The 14,463-nt window shown below is 40.0% G+C and overlaps 1 protein-coding gene across 1 annotated transcript; it reads left to right on the forward strand.

The window, feature by feature from the left end:
• Positions 1–1,759: 1,759 nt before the first annotated feature.
• Positions 1,760–11,171, forward strand: LECT2 (leukocyte cell derived chemotaxin 2). Its single transcript, XM_037059477.1, has 4 exons — positions 1,760–2,006; positions 4,007–4,103; positions 5,611–5,756; positions 10,845–11,171. The coding sequence occupies exons 1-4, from the start codon at positions 1,961–1,963 to the stop codon at positions 11,009–11,011; spliced, it is 456 nt and encodes a 151-aa protein (XP_036915372.1). The 5' UTR covers positions 1,760–1,960; the 3' UTR covers positions 11,012–11,171.
• Positions 11,172–14,463: the final 3,292 nt, after the last annotated feature.

Consider the following 14,463-nt stretch of genomic DNA (forward strand, 5'->3'; position numbering starts at 1 on the left):
CACTGGAACCCGACCGCGCTGACAGCCTGATCTCAGACTTCCAGCCTTCAGAACGGTAAAAAATAAATTTCTTCAGTTTATAAGCTACCCAGTTAATGGTATTTTGTAATAACAGCCTGAATGGACCAAGACAAACACAAGATATGAACACATAAAAATCAATTTGTTCATAAGCTCCTAGAATACGGCCAGCCTCCTCACGCTGGTGTGTCTGCATGAGCTCACCGCCTACCTCGGGGGAAGCAGAAGACACAAGCACAGAGAAGCAGAGGTAAGACGGGGGACAGCCGAGCCTCGCAGTGCGGTGAGCTCCACTGCAATGATTTAACTCGAGCTTTTCTAAAGGGAGATGAGAATGATGTGCTGAAAGAGGTGAGTAACTTTTAGTCTCCGTGTAGGTAAAACAGTTTTTATCACACTGTCATCAAACTTGAATTACAGCTAATTTGAATCTCTCTGCCTCCTCCAGGCTCTATCTTTGGCAAAAGTGCTAAGAAAAATAAAATGGTCAGGGCACAAGACATGAGGAGAAATGCGGTCAACTTATAAGGCTGATAGTTGAGGACATCTTGCAGAAGTTAAATGCCCTTCAGTAACTGTAGCCCAACAAGTAACTGTACATCCACATGTATTTACGTATGAGGAAGCAGAGCTCAGAGAGGATAAAGGTCTCATTCAGAGTCGTCCATCGACAGACCAGTGTTTCTAACCAAAAGATCTCTAACAGGCAGCAATCATCTGAACACTCCTCACAGTCACTGATTATACACAAACAACAAGGACAGCGCCTTGGCCCTGGATGCCACTTCAAAAGGGACATAAGCCAGCCTCAGTCAGGGCCAATGTTCAGTTCGCTAGCTTACAGTTGCTTCAATTCCCTTAATATTTCCTTAAACACAATGGAGTTTACTATATTCAATAATTCTGAGAGCTGGGGATTTCCTAACGTAAGTTAAGGGGTATGCTATGCTAGGCCGGCTTCAGCTGGGGAGGCTTGGCCAGGTAGGGTGAGTCAGCTCCATGTGACTGTCACTGTCTCCCTGGGCCAGTAGGTTAGTCTGGGAACGTTCCCCTCAGGGAGATGGCAGAACACGGGTAAGTGGAAAGACAGAAGGCCCCTCAGGGGTCAGGCCGTATGGATACTCGGTCATGTCTGCCTCGCTGTGTTGGCCAAAGTGCATCGTATAACTGAGCCACCAGTCAAAGGGTGGGGAAGTCCCTTTGCCTCTAGGAGACGCGGCAGGGGTGTGGGTGCAGGGAGGGGTGAGAGTAGGGGACACAGTGTCAGTCCCCCACAGCTTCTGACAAACGACTTACATGGGGCTGTTTCCACAGAAAATTCCAGGGCCTCATCCGCTATTAAGCATAAAACAAAGGAGAGGCTAATACATGTTAGAAATATACAGAAAAGTTCAGAGCACAACATAACCAGTATTCATGTATCTACCTCCAATAATTAATAATTAATATTTTTATATTTGCTTCTGACCCCTTCATTTTTTTATAAAGTATTTTAGAATTTAAGCACCCTGTGTATCCCTCCACAATTCTGTTTTCTTCCCTGCTCTGAGGTAACTATTATCCTAAAGTTAGTCTGTGCATGTTTTTGTATTTTTATTACATCTGCAGTTATTCACGAAGCCGCAGCCCTGAGGACAGTCACTCTTTACCCAGTCTTATCACTTTCTGTTAATATTTAGTCAGCATTTCCAATAAAATTAGCTTCTTCAGCTCAAAAGCTTTTATACAGGTCCCACATGTGAACCAAATAGCTGTCCATAGAACACTGGAATTTGACTTGCTCCAGTTTCATAGGGTCTCATATTAAAGAAATGAAAGATGCAGGATTCTGAGGCTAAGTAGCTAGAAAACAGTTACTCAGACTTGAATATTCTTCAGAGAGAGTGTGGAGCAACTATAATTATCAGAGGAAGAAACATCACAGGGAAATAAAAGCCAAATGTCTTCCTCAAGAGTTCTCCTTCTGGCGGTTTCGATTTCAACCGGTAAGTCAAAGAGACAATTTTAGAACCTTGGCTAAGTTTTCAAAACGTATTTCAAGGACACATTTCAAAGTCATTGCTAGCACAGTCACAACAGAAACTTGGGTGCTTGGTTATTAAAAATGGAATCAGAAGAGCAGGGGTGTGGGGGTTCTCAGTAGTTTCCACCTGAATGTTCTGGGTCTTTAAGGAAAGAAACATAAAGGGGAAACGGGAGGACTTTAAGACAAGTCTTTCACTCCTGGTCTAGAGCCTAACTGGAACATAATTATCATATAAAAATTTGAGTAAGAGTATGGTTTAGAAAATTCCTGGTACAGAGCCTGGTGTGGACTAGGATGACGGGAAAGCTCCCTTACCAGTCACAGCGTGAGAGGAGAGCGAACCGACTAACATATGCCTGGTATGCGCCCTCGTTCCCAGGGGTAACTATTAGTGGCCAAAGCGATGGCACTGTGTCTTGATCAAGGTGTTGACCTCAAGGTATAAGACTTCTGAAAGAATAGTAAGGAATATACAGCCCTGGCTGGCGTAGCTCAGTGGATTGAGCACGGGCCTGCGCACCAAGGGATCGCTGCTCGATTCCTGGTCGGGGCACATGCCTGGGTTGCAGGCCAGTTCCCAGCAGGGGATGCATGGGAGGCAGCCATGCATTGATGTTTCTCTCCCTCTCTCCTTCCCTTCCCCTCTAAAGATAAATAAATAAAAATCTTTAAAAAAAAGGAATATACATAATGGCCATATTCTGTACCTTCTCTTCATAGCACATATACTAATAGTAAAATATTGTTAAATAAAATCAGTGATCAAATGAATAGGTACTTACTTTTGCTGGTTTTGATGTGAAAGAATGAGTCTGCAAACTGCATGTTTCTATGAACATTAACACCGGAAATCCTAGAAATTGAATTCAATTGAACATTGATCGAGTGCTTACTATGTTAAAGAGAAGTTGCACTTAGATAACAGTTTGCACAGAACAGAGAGCCAGCCCCTCCTCCATGTTTTACTGCTTCATCATTTTTATATAATTTTTTCTACTCTCTTCCCCATCGTCTCACTCCACTCTAAGCTAAATTGGTTTGACATGCTCCTATTTCTAAGACTCTCCCTCTTCCACGTTTGCAAATATGAAAGAGATTTATTTAATGTTAAGTAAACTTTGCTAGTTTGGAGTTCATTTCTCCTTTAATGCAAATATTTTCTTGGATTTGGTTATTAGGACTAACAATAAGGGAACACATTTCGGTGTGACTTTAGAATCTCTGGAGTTATTTCTTTGAGCTCTGCTGTATATTTTTCTTTTTAAAAAAATTTATTTAACTCTTGTTCAAGTACAGTTTTCTTTCCTGTATTCCCAGCCCTGCCCCCCGCCCAGTGCTCCCCACCTCCCTCCCATCTCCGCCCCCTACCTTAGTTATTGTCCATGTGTCCTTTATACTTGTTCATGTGAGTCCTTCCCCTTTTCCCCTGTGATTCTCTCCCCTCTCCCCTCTGGACCCTGTCAGCACGTTCTGTATTTCAGTGTCTTTGGTTACATTTTGCTGGCTTGTTTGTTTTGTTGTTTAGATTCCTGTTAAAGGTGATATCATAAGGTATTTGTCTTTCACCGTCTGGCTTATTTTGCTCAGCATAATGCTTTCCAGTTCCATCCATGATGTTGCAAAGGGTACTTAACCCCATGCCAAACAATGAACAAAGAAAATTTGAAAAGCACAGTTTATGCCATTTACTAGTGGATAATCTGAAACTATAATGATGGAGGTTAATACTTATAAAGAAACACACAAGCACTTTTATGCCATAAAATGGACTTCTGTGGCCATGGAAAAGCCAATTTTACATCTGAATCAGGAGTCAAGGAAGACTTTACCATAAACTACAGAAAGGGGAAAACCTAGTGAAAACAAGGTTTTCAGAATCCACTGAAAGACTTCAAGGCAAATGGAGACCGGAACCATGTGAGCCCAGGAAATCTGCTTCCCACGTTTCTCCTTTTTTAGCGCTGGCTGGACCGTGGGCCAATATATGTGCTGGCAAGTCTTCCAATGAGATCAGGACATGTGACAGCCACGGCTGTGGCCAGTACACTGCTCAAAGGTATGTGCGGGGTTTCACCAATAACCAGAAGCTCTTTGGGCTCTTAACCTCTCCGCTCCGTGCCCTTCCCCCACCTTTCCTCAGGGCTCGCGATCACCTCCCTCTGACAGCGGGAAAACTCGGAGATGAAACCATTTACATTTCTGTCTCTGGAGCAAGTGCTTGCCTTTAACTTCCAAGAACTCTGTTTCAACCAGGGGCTCAGAAGTGGAGGCAGCACGGAATAAGGAAAAGAGGAAGAGGAGCAAACACACTGTTTTCCCTCAAATGTTTTCACCCAGTGGCTTGTTTCACCAGGTCTTTCCAAGGTGAAAAGCAAACATTACTATCTCCTTTTATAGATGAGGAGTTTGAATGGAGGTACCAAAGGGCTAAGGGTCCTGCCAAACAATTGGAAGTGGTGAAGGCTGGACTAAGATTTGAGCTTTAGGATCTTCTTTCCACCAAACCACTGTTACTGACCCAGGCTCTGGGCGCCGACCACCAGAGGCTGGCCCTGAGCAGGCAATTTCTTCCAGACAATGAGGGACACACTTGTGAATTTTCGGTAATACGGTATCACCCTGGGAGTACCACTCTGATAAAACAGCTGTGTGTCCGATTGCATTATTGATCTCCATCCTAATTACAGTGGAACTCTCACTTACACAGATACTACTTACAAAGTGACCTCAAACACCTCAAGTGTACATGATCCTGCGCACTTAGGCATACAGGAGATATACCTAGGGATGGGAAATATGGAAAAATGACCCCTGAATTGCCAATATTAAGACTCAATTAGTTCATACCCTAAAGTTCATGTACTTGACTTATACAGTAACTTACTGGCTCTTCACGTGGAACCTGCTCAGTGTTGTTTACATAATTGAACAATCTGGCGAATCTGATTTTTTGGGTGGTAGCCTATTAGAAAGAAGAACAGGCTGGTAAGTAAGAGTGGGCACAGTGACAACAGCGAGGATTGTCACAGACAACCTCAAGAAACCTCACAACCTGGGAACATTCTGTGTTTGTGCCATATATACTTTAATAAGCCCACGCAGTATCACTCGCTACATTAAAATAGCATATACAGTAAATGATGTTTATAATAGCTTCTGGATCACTGAGGGAAAAATGAGATGTAGAGTAACAAAAGATTCTTTCATGATGACTCCCATAAAAAGACAACTCTTTCCTAAGTGGTTTATAAAGTTTACTTATATGGATTGCCTCATTCCCCCAAAATGCAATAGAAAAATAGTAACTAATATTTTTCAAGGCTTCTCAAGTGCCAAATACTATCTTAAATTCTCTACTCTTCACAACATGGTTATTATTCCCTTTGGGGAAGGAGGTTAAAAATGGACAAAACAGAGTGAGGAAACCTAGGACATCCCCACACATTCCAGCAGCTTCAACTTTTTGATACCCTCGTCTGAGAACAGAGGGCTGACACCACATTGCTGGGCGACAGAGCTCCCAGGGAAGTTCCTCAGTCTGTTCATTCTTATCTACATCCTAGAAATCATAGGCCTCACCAGGGTGTGGATATCCTGTGTTCTGATGGATCTACTGTGTACGCACCTTTCACCGGAATGATTGCGCGTCAGGAGAAACCTTATACAACCCAAAACGCCGTCAATAATGGTGTTCGGTTATCTGGAAGAGGTAAGAGCTAATGTGCACTTGCATATGTATGGGACACATACGGATGCTTGACGTTTACTTACTGAATGCATGTTCCATAATAGAAGCTTCATACTTCCTTCAAGGTGATAAAACCCGTAACATAAAGGACATAGGGTACCAAACCAAAACAGCTAATGCATTTCCAAGGATGTTCCCCTGGAACATCTCCGTGGAATCACCTTCTTCACGCACACGTGCCACCCAGCTCTCCAGCTGACTGAGCTTTCTTCCCGTGGCCCATGTGGTTTTGCTTAACAATCTAGAAACAAAACCACTTTCAGCAATATTAACTATCATGAGCAGATTTACCAGAATCCCACAATTGGATAATGTGGGCCTTTCTGTAAGAACTGACTGTGAAACATTTACAAAGCTCTCTATATTCTAGGTAAAGCTGGGTCTCCTGGTACCCCAGGTATTGGGCTTGTGGTTTGGTTGTTTTAATTGGTTTGAGGTATACACACAGAAAAGTGCACAACACATTATATAGCGCCGTGAACTTTCGCAAATTAAATACACCCACACCCCCAGCACTGGGATCAAGAGAGAGAACCTCAGCAGCACCCAAGGGACCCTTTGTGCCACCTTTTAGTCATTATTCCCAGCAAGTGCAACCACTCTCCCCACTGTAGCTTAGTTTTGCCTGTTTCTGAAGACAATATAAATAGAATTAAACAGCACGCAGTCTCTTTCACTCCACATCCATATTTTTCATGTTGTTTTAGCTCCTTCATTCTCATTGCTTTATAGAATATTCCATTACATGCATATATCTTCATCTGTATAGTCATTATTTAGATGGACATTGACGTAGCATCCAGCTTTAGGTGATTATGAAAATACTATGAACTTTCTTGCACATGTCTTTTAATGAACATAAACATGCATTTCTGTTTGGATTGAGTCCAGAGGACAATCCCTTCACCAAGAGAGCAGCACTTTGTGGGAGAGACCACATCCTTGAGGAGCTAAGGGGTAGCTTAGGCCTGAATGACAGGAGAAGCTGCTGCCACTGAATGGAACCCAGTTAGTGGCCAAGGTCAAGGTTGGCATGGTTAACTAACAGGCAGCAGAGATGAAGAAGTAATCAGCTTCCTCTGAAGCACAGAGGTCTGAGGCATTGTCCAGTTAATTATGGTGACCCTAGAATGAAAGAGATGGGCAGCCTACTAAAACCTTATTTGATTTGTATAATGAAAACTTTCTGGGTCTAATGAACAGAATTCTGACTCAAACATCACAATTATGGGTCACAAACCACCCCACCCCAACTCCTAGACTTGAGTCAGTTCAGTCCCAGAGCGCCTTGAATGAAAGGGAGGCTGACTCTCTTTGAGAAAGGGCTCTGTCACACAGCCAACAATTTATACTGTAAACCTGACGTCCAGCTATCCCCAAAGGGACCTGCAGCCATTTAGCAGAATGACTGTACTTTGGGGAGGAAGAATTAGGCTTTTCAGAGATTACCTGAAACTCACTCAAAACTGATACTAATCCCTAGAGACTAAAAAGACCAGTCAGATTAGGGGCTTCTAAGCTCAGGTAATCAATGCAGTCTTCCACCAGGGTCCATCTTACAGTGGGCTCAGTGCATCCACAAATCCACCCTATTATACTGTCATTTTCCCAGTTGCATAATTAGAATCAATATACCCAGCAACTGGCAGAGCGCTGTAGGAGAGGAGGTGCTGGATCACTTGGGTATGTGTACCTTCAATGTTAGGACTACAGACACTGGCAGTTCTCCATAGTCCTGGTACCAACTTACACTCCTGCTAAGGGTTATGAAAGTTCCAGTTGCTTCATACAGGGTACTTGGCATTACTTATCTACCTTTCTCCTTTCAACGATTCTGATGGGTATGTAGTATTATCTTATTCAGCTTTAATTTGCATTTCCTTGATGGCTAATAAAATTGAGCATCCCTTCCTATTTATTGATAACATAGATACTGCCTTTTGTGAGGTGCCTATTCAAGTATTTTACCCTGTCTTTCTTGCCTGCCTTTTTCTTGTTGGTATGCAGGAGTTTTGTTTGTACTGGGTTAGCCAAAAAGCATGTTTTGTTTTTTCCATACAATGGCTCTAGTAGTACTTAGTTGTCTTTAATTTTCTTTGAAACAATTTTGTTAGATTGTGTTGTGACAGCTGTCATATCCGCCGTCATTTTAAAAAAACTTACCAAAGTTGGTGAATTTTTGTGTAACCATTTTAATATTGAAGATAGAAGAAGATAAGCAACAATTTTTGGTGTATTATGCTTTATTATTCCAAGAAAGGTAAAAACACAACTGAAATGCAAAAAGATCTGTGCAGTATGTGGAGAAGGTGCTATGACTGACTGAACATGTCAAAAGCCGTTTGTGAACTTTCACAACTGTTGTGAAAAGTACTATCGACGTTTGGTACTATTGACGTTTGGCCAAATAACTCTTTGCTGCGGGGCCGTCTCATGCACTGGAAGGTGTTTGGCAGCATCTCCAGACTACTGACTAGAAGCCAACAACAGGAGACAGCCAACATACTCAAAATATCCAGATCAATAAAATTATTGGTGAAAATAAAAACCACGTCTTTTATTTTATAGAAAAAACTAAATGGACTTTTTGGCCAACACAATGTCTTCTGAATGAGTCCTTTGTCAGATATGTGTATTCTAAATATTTTCTCCCACTTTATGGGTTTTCATTTTTTTAAACCTCACATAAGGATATGGTTACTGATTTTTAAAGACAGAAAGACAGAGAGAGAAAGAGAGAGACAGAAAAGTGAAATATCAATATGAGAGAAACACTGATTGGTTGCCTCCTGTATGTGCCCCAACCAGGGATTGAACCTGTAACCTAGGTATGTACCCTGACCAGGGACGGAACCTGCAACCTTTTGGTGTATAGGACGGCCCTCCACCCAAGTGAGCTATCTGGCCAGGGTGTTCTTTACTTTCTTAGTGTTTCTTTCAATAATTAAAAATTCTTGTTCTTAATGCAGCCCAATTTAGTAGTATTTTCCTGTACTGTTAACACCTATTTCCACCCTGAAGCCATAAAAATATTCTATGTTCTCATTTACAAGCTTCATTGCATCATCTTTCATATTTAGATATAATTTGATTTTATAGATTTATATAGATTTACAAAATTTGAGATGGGGTCAAATTTTTCTTCATATTCATGTCTAATTGACTCAGTACCATTAACTTGACAAGATCATTTTTTCCCCTACTACATTTCAGTATCTTTTACCATAAATGAGGGTATAAATATGCATGGCTCAATTTCTCACCTTTCCATCAGTCACTTGTCCATCTTTCAAAATACCACACTGACTTAACCTCTACAGCTTTAAAATACATCTTGATATCTGATAGTATAAATCTTCCAACTTTGATCTTTCAGGTTGCCTTGACAATTCTTGGTCATTTGCCTTTCCAATTACAGAATCAGTTTGTCAATTTCCACCCAAAAGCCTGCTGGGACTTTGACTGGATTTTCACTGATTAAATGTATCATATTGAAGAGAGCTGCTATCTTAAAAGTAATGAGTCCTCCAGCCAATGAATATGTTATATCCTCCATGTATTTAGGTCTTGCATTGTTTTCAGTGTAGATGTCTTACACATACTCTGTTTATATTCAGAGGCTGGCAGGAGTAATGCCTGCTTGAGTGTGGTTGGTAGGCTGATAATAGGGGAGTTATAATTTATAGTGTTAATTTGAACATTTCACCTAAATGTCATATGTTGTGCTTGAGTGTGATATCACTATGTTATAGAGTTGCATGCTTATGATTTTGTAACAAAAGATTTTGTAATAAAAAGAGGGATGTTATTTGTGCCAGACCCTGTAGGTACATAAGACACAGCTTACTTTGTTTAGATCTCCTACGGCAGTAGTGTACACTAGGAATAATATAACAGAAGTTATTTTAAATTTTCTAGGAGTCACATAAAGTAAAAAGGAACATGTGAAATTAATTTTAATTATATATTTTACTTAAGCCACTATCTCCAGAATATTTTCATTTCAGAACACAATTAACATACAGATTATTATTGTACCTCGTTTGGGCACTGTCTTCAAAATCCAGTGTGCACCTTGCACTTAGAGCACACCTGATGCAGATTAGCTGCATTTTAAGTGCTAACGAGCCACACGTGGTTAGTGGCTACCACGTTGGACGGCGGAGCTCCACGGCCTCACTCATGGTTCCTATCCACTTGCCGTGTTTGCGACGGCAGAAACGTGCTGAAGTCTTCTATGACCGCCGGGTTTCCAGCTGTTTCTCCTTGTACCTCCTGAAGTCTCTGCTTTCTGTAAATGGTTTCTGTGTTATTCGCCACGTGGGTAATTGGCACTGTCACATCTCCACTGGATTTGGCACTGTAAATTGTCCCCCTTTGTCTTGTTTCAGTGATTTTTGGCCTGAATTCCAATCTCTGAGAATAGGAACCTAACTCTTAATTTCCTTTTGGCTTCCATTTTCTTGGCAAATATTTGTCCAGACCTTAATTTTTAGCTTTTAATGGTTGTGTTTTTTCCTACACAGTATAGAACTGAGTTTTCCTCTTTAAGTAGTAAGAAAATCTAGTTAATAGATAAGTTAACATTTATAGATATAACATGTCTTTGGTCTCAACATTGTCATATTATAATTATAGTATTATATTAACTTGATTTCACTATTTGCTGGGTCTTTAATTTTTTTCCTTTTGTATTTAGAAGCATTTGTATTCTTGTGACAGTGATTTCCATTTTTCCTTGTCTTTAAAGTCTAATAGTTTATTTAGAATATGTCTTAGAGTTGACATTGTTGCAGGTCAATTTTCTCAGGTACCTAGTGTTTTCTTGCTATTGTTTAATACCTTTATTAATTTTCATTTAAATATATTCTTCCTTGGGCATCTTGCAATTTTTGTCTTTATTCCTGGCATGATTTTGACATTTTACTCTTCCCTCATTGAGTTCAGTCAACTGTTTCCCCCTCATTTCTGTTCCTATTTTTTTTAACTTCTGATTGAAGACTATTAAAATTCAGATAGTGAATAATTTTATTTCTTTTTTTCTTTTAGGCTTTTGTATTAAAATGTTCTACATTAAGCCAATTAAATATAAAGGTTCTATCAAGAAAGGAGAGAAACTGGGAACTCTATTGCCCTTGCAGAAAGTATATCCCGGCATCCAATCCCATGTACACATTGAGAACTGTGACTTGAGTGATCCCACCCCGTACCTATAAATGAAAGACAAATGGCTAGATCTTCTACATAGAAAGCCATCTTCTTAGAACCTGAATGCATATCCTGCTTTTCAAGAAATTCACGTTCAAACAGAAACAGAATAAATGCATGGGAGGAAACCGTATGTTGATCTCAACCCACTGCCACTTCCATGTTGTTGCATGTCAACTGCTACTTTGCCTTTCTCGGGGCTCGCTGACCTTTCCGTAACCTATGATATTTGGGATGGTGTGGGTTTTGTCTTTTAAGATTTCTTAGGCCTGCCCTGGCTGGTGTAGCTCAGTGGATTGAGCGCGGGCCTGTGAACCAGACGATCGCGGTTCGATTCCCAGTCAGGGCACATGCCTGGGTTGCAGGTCAGTTCCCAGCAGGGGACTCACGAGAGGCAACCATACATTGATATTTCTCTCCTTCTCTCCTTCCTTTCCCCTCTACAGATAAATAAATAAAATCTTTAAAAAAAGATTTCTTAGTCCTAAATACATAGAATAAATACACATATAAATTAAAGTTGGTTCAGATCAAAGCACAAATCAAAGCATTTTTAATGATTCTAAAACTAGATTTCTGTTTTTAAAAAAGGCCTGAAACTGTTTTTATGGTGTAAGAATAGAGGGTTGTACAGTATTGGACACACATACATACTTAATAAATATTGACTGAATAAACCGGAGGCTCCTTTTGAGTTAAGCTTCTGGAGAATTTCAGCAATTTCCTAAGGTTTGTCAGACTGGTTGGATCATGAGTTGTTTGCATAGGCAAAATGGAATTCGCATGTCTTTATATCTATACATTCCCACACTGTATGTAAGTGGCAGATCTTCTAGGTAATGAATCACTGTAGTCTCAGAAAATATGTAATATTCTAGATTTCAGCACGATTGCATGGCAAGGAGAACTAGAAAGGAAACGGTTCTCTCCTAACCTGAAACATCCCACGGAACCAAGTCAGTCAGCCTCATGTAGCCATATAATAGCTACTTCTTTCTTTTTTAAAAAATTTTTTAGAGATTTTATTTATTTATCTTTAGAGGGGAAGGGAAGGAGAGAGGGAGAGAGACATCAATGTATGGTTGCCTTTCATGCGTCCCCTGCTGGGAATTGGCCTGCAGGGTACTGGCCTGCAACCTAAGCATGTGCCCTGACTGGGAATTGAACCACGATCGTCTGAGTCGCAGGCCCGCGCTCAATCCACTGAGCTACACCAGCCAGGGCTAATAGCTACTTATTTCTACACAACACTCTGTATCTATATTATTCTTCCCAACAGGTACCAGTGTGAAATAAAACCATGCAAATGTTCAAAGGACCAGAAATAATATGGCTCCCTAGATTTTAGTCAGTCAGTAAGAAATGAGTAAGTTGAACTCATCATTCTGGAAACTTCCTTCATAAACTTTTCCTTAAATCCTTTTGGAATGTAGAAAACTGCAAAATGACTCCATTCTTAGAGCAGTTGTTAGAGGAAAATGTAACTCATTGGACTTTACTACTGGTGAGAAGTGGCTACAGTTGTATACTAAGACATAGTTACAAGAATATTCATGACATCATTATTCAGCAGAGCAAAACCTGGAACAACTTAAATGATCATCAACAGTGAGATGGACAAATAAACTGTGGTGATAGAATGGAATAGTACGTAGCACTCATAATAAATAATTCTTAGCTAACATAACACAATGAATCAATTATCGCAATATAATATTGAGTAAAAAACAGTCCAAAAGATCAAATATAGCATGATACTCTTTTTAAAAAGTTAAAATAATTAAAGCCAAAATATAATTTTTAGGAACACATAAGTATATGATAAAACATAGAAAAAGAAAATCAAACAAGTAATAAACACTAGTAACCTAAAGACTTGATAGGAAAGGACTACTCAGACAAATTTACGCTACTATCAATGCTGTAGTTTTGAGTTAGGAGGTGATTTCCTAAGTATTTATCATCATGAATTACAGCGGTACCTCGGTACTTGTCATCAATTCATTCTGATGAATGGCAAGCAAGCGAGGGTTGGTGAGGCACTTTCTCTTGTGGGTTGGCATCGTGACTCATACAAGTTCTAGCAAGTGCAAGTGGTGAGCAAGTGCCGAGTGCTGAAACATTTTTTCTGCTCAGTTTCTGATGAGTACAGGGTTTGATGAGTTCTGAAGCTGACGAGGACTGGGGTACCCCGTGTATGTTACAGATGTGTATGTTACGGATGTGTATGTTACGGATGTAATCGGACTTGCAGGTAGGTGGCCAGCAAAGAAAGGTAATGATGGTTCTCAGATAGTTAAGAGTCTATACAACACAATGAGTAGTTTCTCATACCCCGTTAGATACTACTGTCTACTACATTATCATGTCTTATACGAGGCTAGCAAATTAAGAAGTTTTGGTTATAAAAAAAGAAAACTATAACCAGCACTATCTGATAATCTATCTTTTCCTTTCCTCAGTGCCCAGTAACTTCAGATTGTTTCCAAAAATTACATTGTTTTCAAAGGGCAAAGGCTGTGTTCCTTGAGAACACAAAAAAGGAAACAACACACAGACTTTAAAGGCAATTTTTAAAGAGCTCCAAAATGTTTCAACAATGAAATGTGTGCATAGCCTTCTAAATAATCAACCTCCCGAAGTGACTGTGTTAAAGACCAGACTCATTACCTGGAATGGAGAGCGTCCCCAGGTCGAGCAAGAGCGTTCCCTTCTGCCTTGCACTCCCCAAGAACCCTCACACCCGTGGGATGGAAACGCCAACTTTAGACTAAGGGACTTCTCTCTTGGGAAGAACTAGAATACAGCGCCCTCTGGTGCATTGTATCGGAGTTTTGCTTTTGTTTTTTAATTTACTTTTAGGTTTGAATGTCAAAATGTTCAGCTTAAAGTATTGTTAAAGTTCAAATAACAGAGAAGTAACAGTACTGAGTAACTTATTTTTCCTTAGTGAAAGTGGTCATAATTCATACTTAAAAATGGGGTAATAGGTATTAGTCTCATTGACTGTAAATAATATGAACAAAATCAGTTTTTATTTTGAAAATATTTTTTTAGTTTTTTTTTCAGGAAAGTAACTTCATGGACATAAAAGTTAAGTGGCCAATTTAGGGCTAGGGAAGAATTCTTATATCCTTGTGACATTTATGCGTGTAATTTTAAAATCTGTCCATCTCCCTAGTATTTAGTACAATACAAATGAGCCCAGGAAGGTGCATAAGGAAGAAAAAACAAAAACTTGAGAATCCCATTTTTGCGTCTTCGGTATACCTACAATAGAACCTGTTCTCCCATTCTCTCCATTACATTTTGCCTACAAAATTATCCTAACTTTTCCAGAACTCTTCAACACATGCAAAAACACAAATTTAACATAAGCAAGTTTGCTTACAGAACTAAAATATTTTGAAAAGCCTGAAGCTCAAAATCCATCTAATATCAAACACTTTCATTTACCCAG

Source organism: Sturnira hondurensis, unplaced genomic scaffold, assembly GCF_014824575.4.
Source record: "Sturnira hondurensis isolate 20B ecotype Veracruz unplaced genomic scaffold, ASM1482457v3 Scaffold0011178, whole genome shotgun sequence".
Lineage (NCBI taxonomy): Eukaryota > Metazoa > Chordata > Mammalia > Chiroptera > Phyllostomidae > Sturnira > Sturnira hondurensis.

Coding starts and splice junctions, on each gene's coding strand:
- LECT2 (XM_037059477.1), top strand. CDS start 1,961: ATGTCTTCCTCAAGAGTTCTCCTTCTGGCGGTTTCGATTTCAACCG. Junction 2,007..4,006: donor GGCGGTTTCGATTTCAACCG/GTAAGTCAAAGA, acceptor CTCCTTTTTTAG/CGCTGGCTGGACCGTGGGCC. Junction 5,757..10,844: donor TGTTCGGTTATCTGGAAGAG/GTAAGAGCTAAT, acceptor TTTTTCTTTTAG/GCTTTTGTATTAAAATGTTC.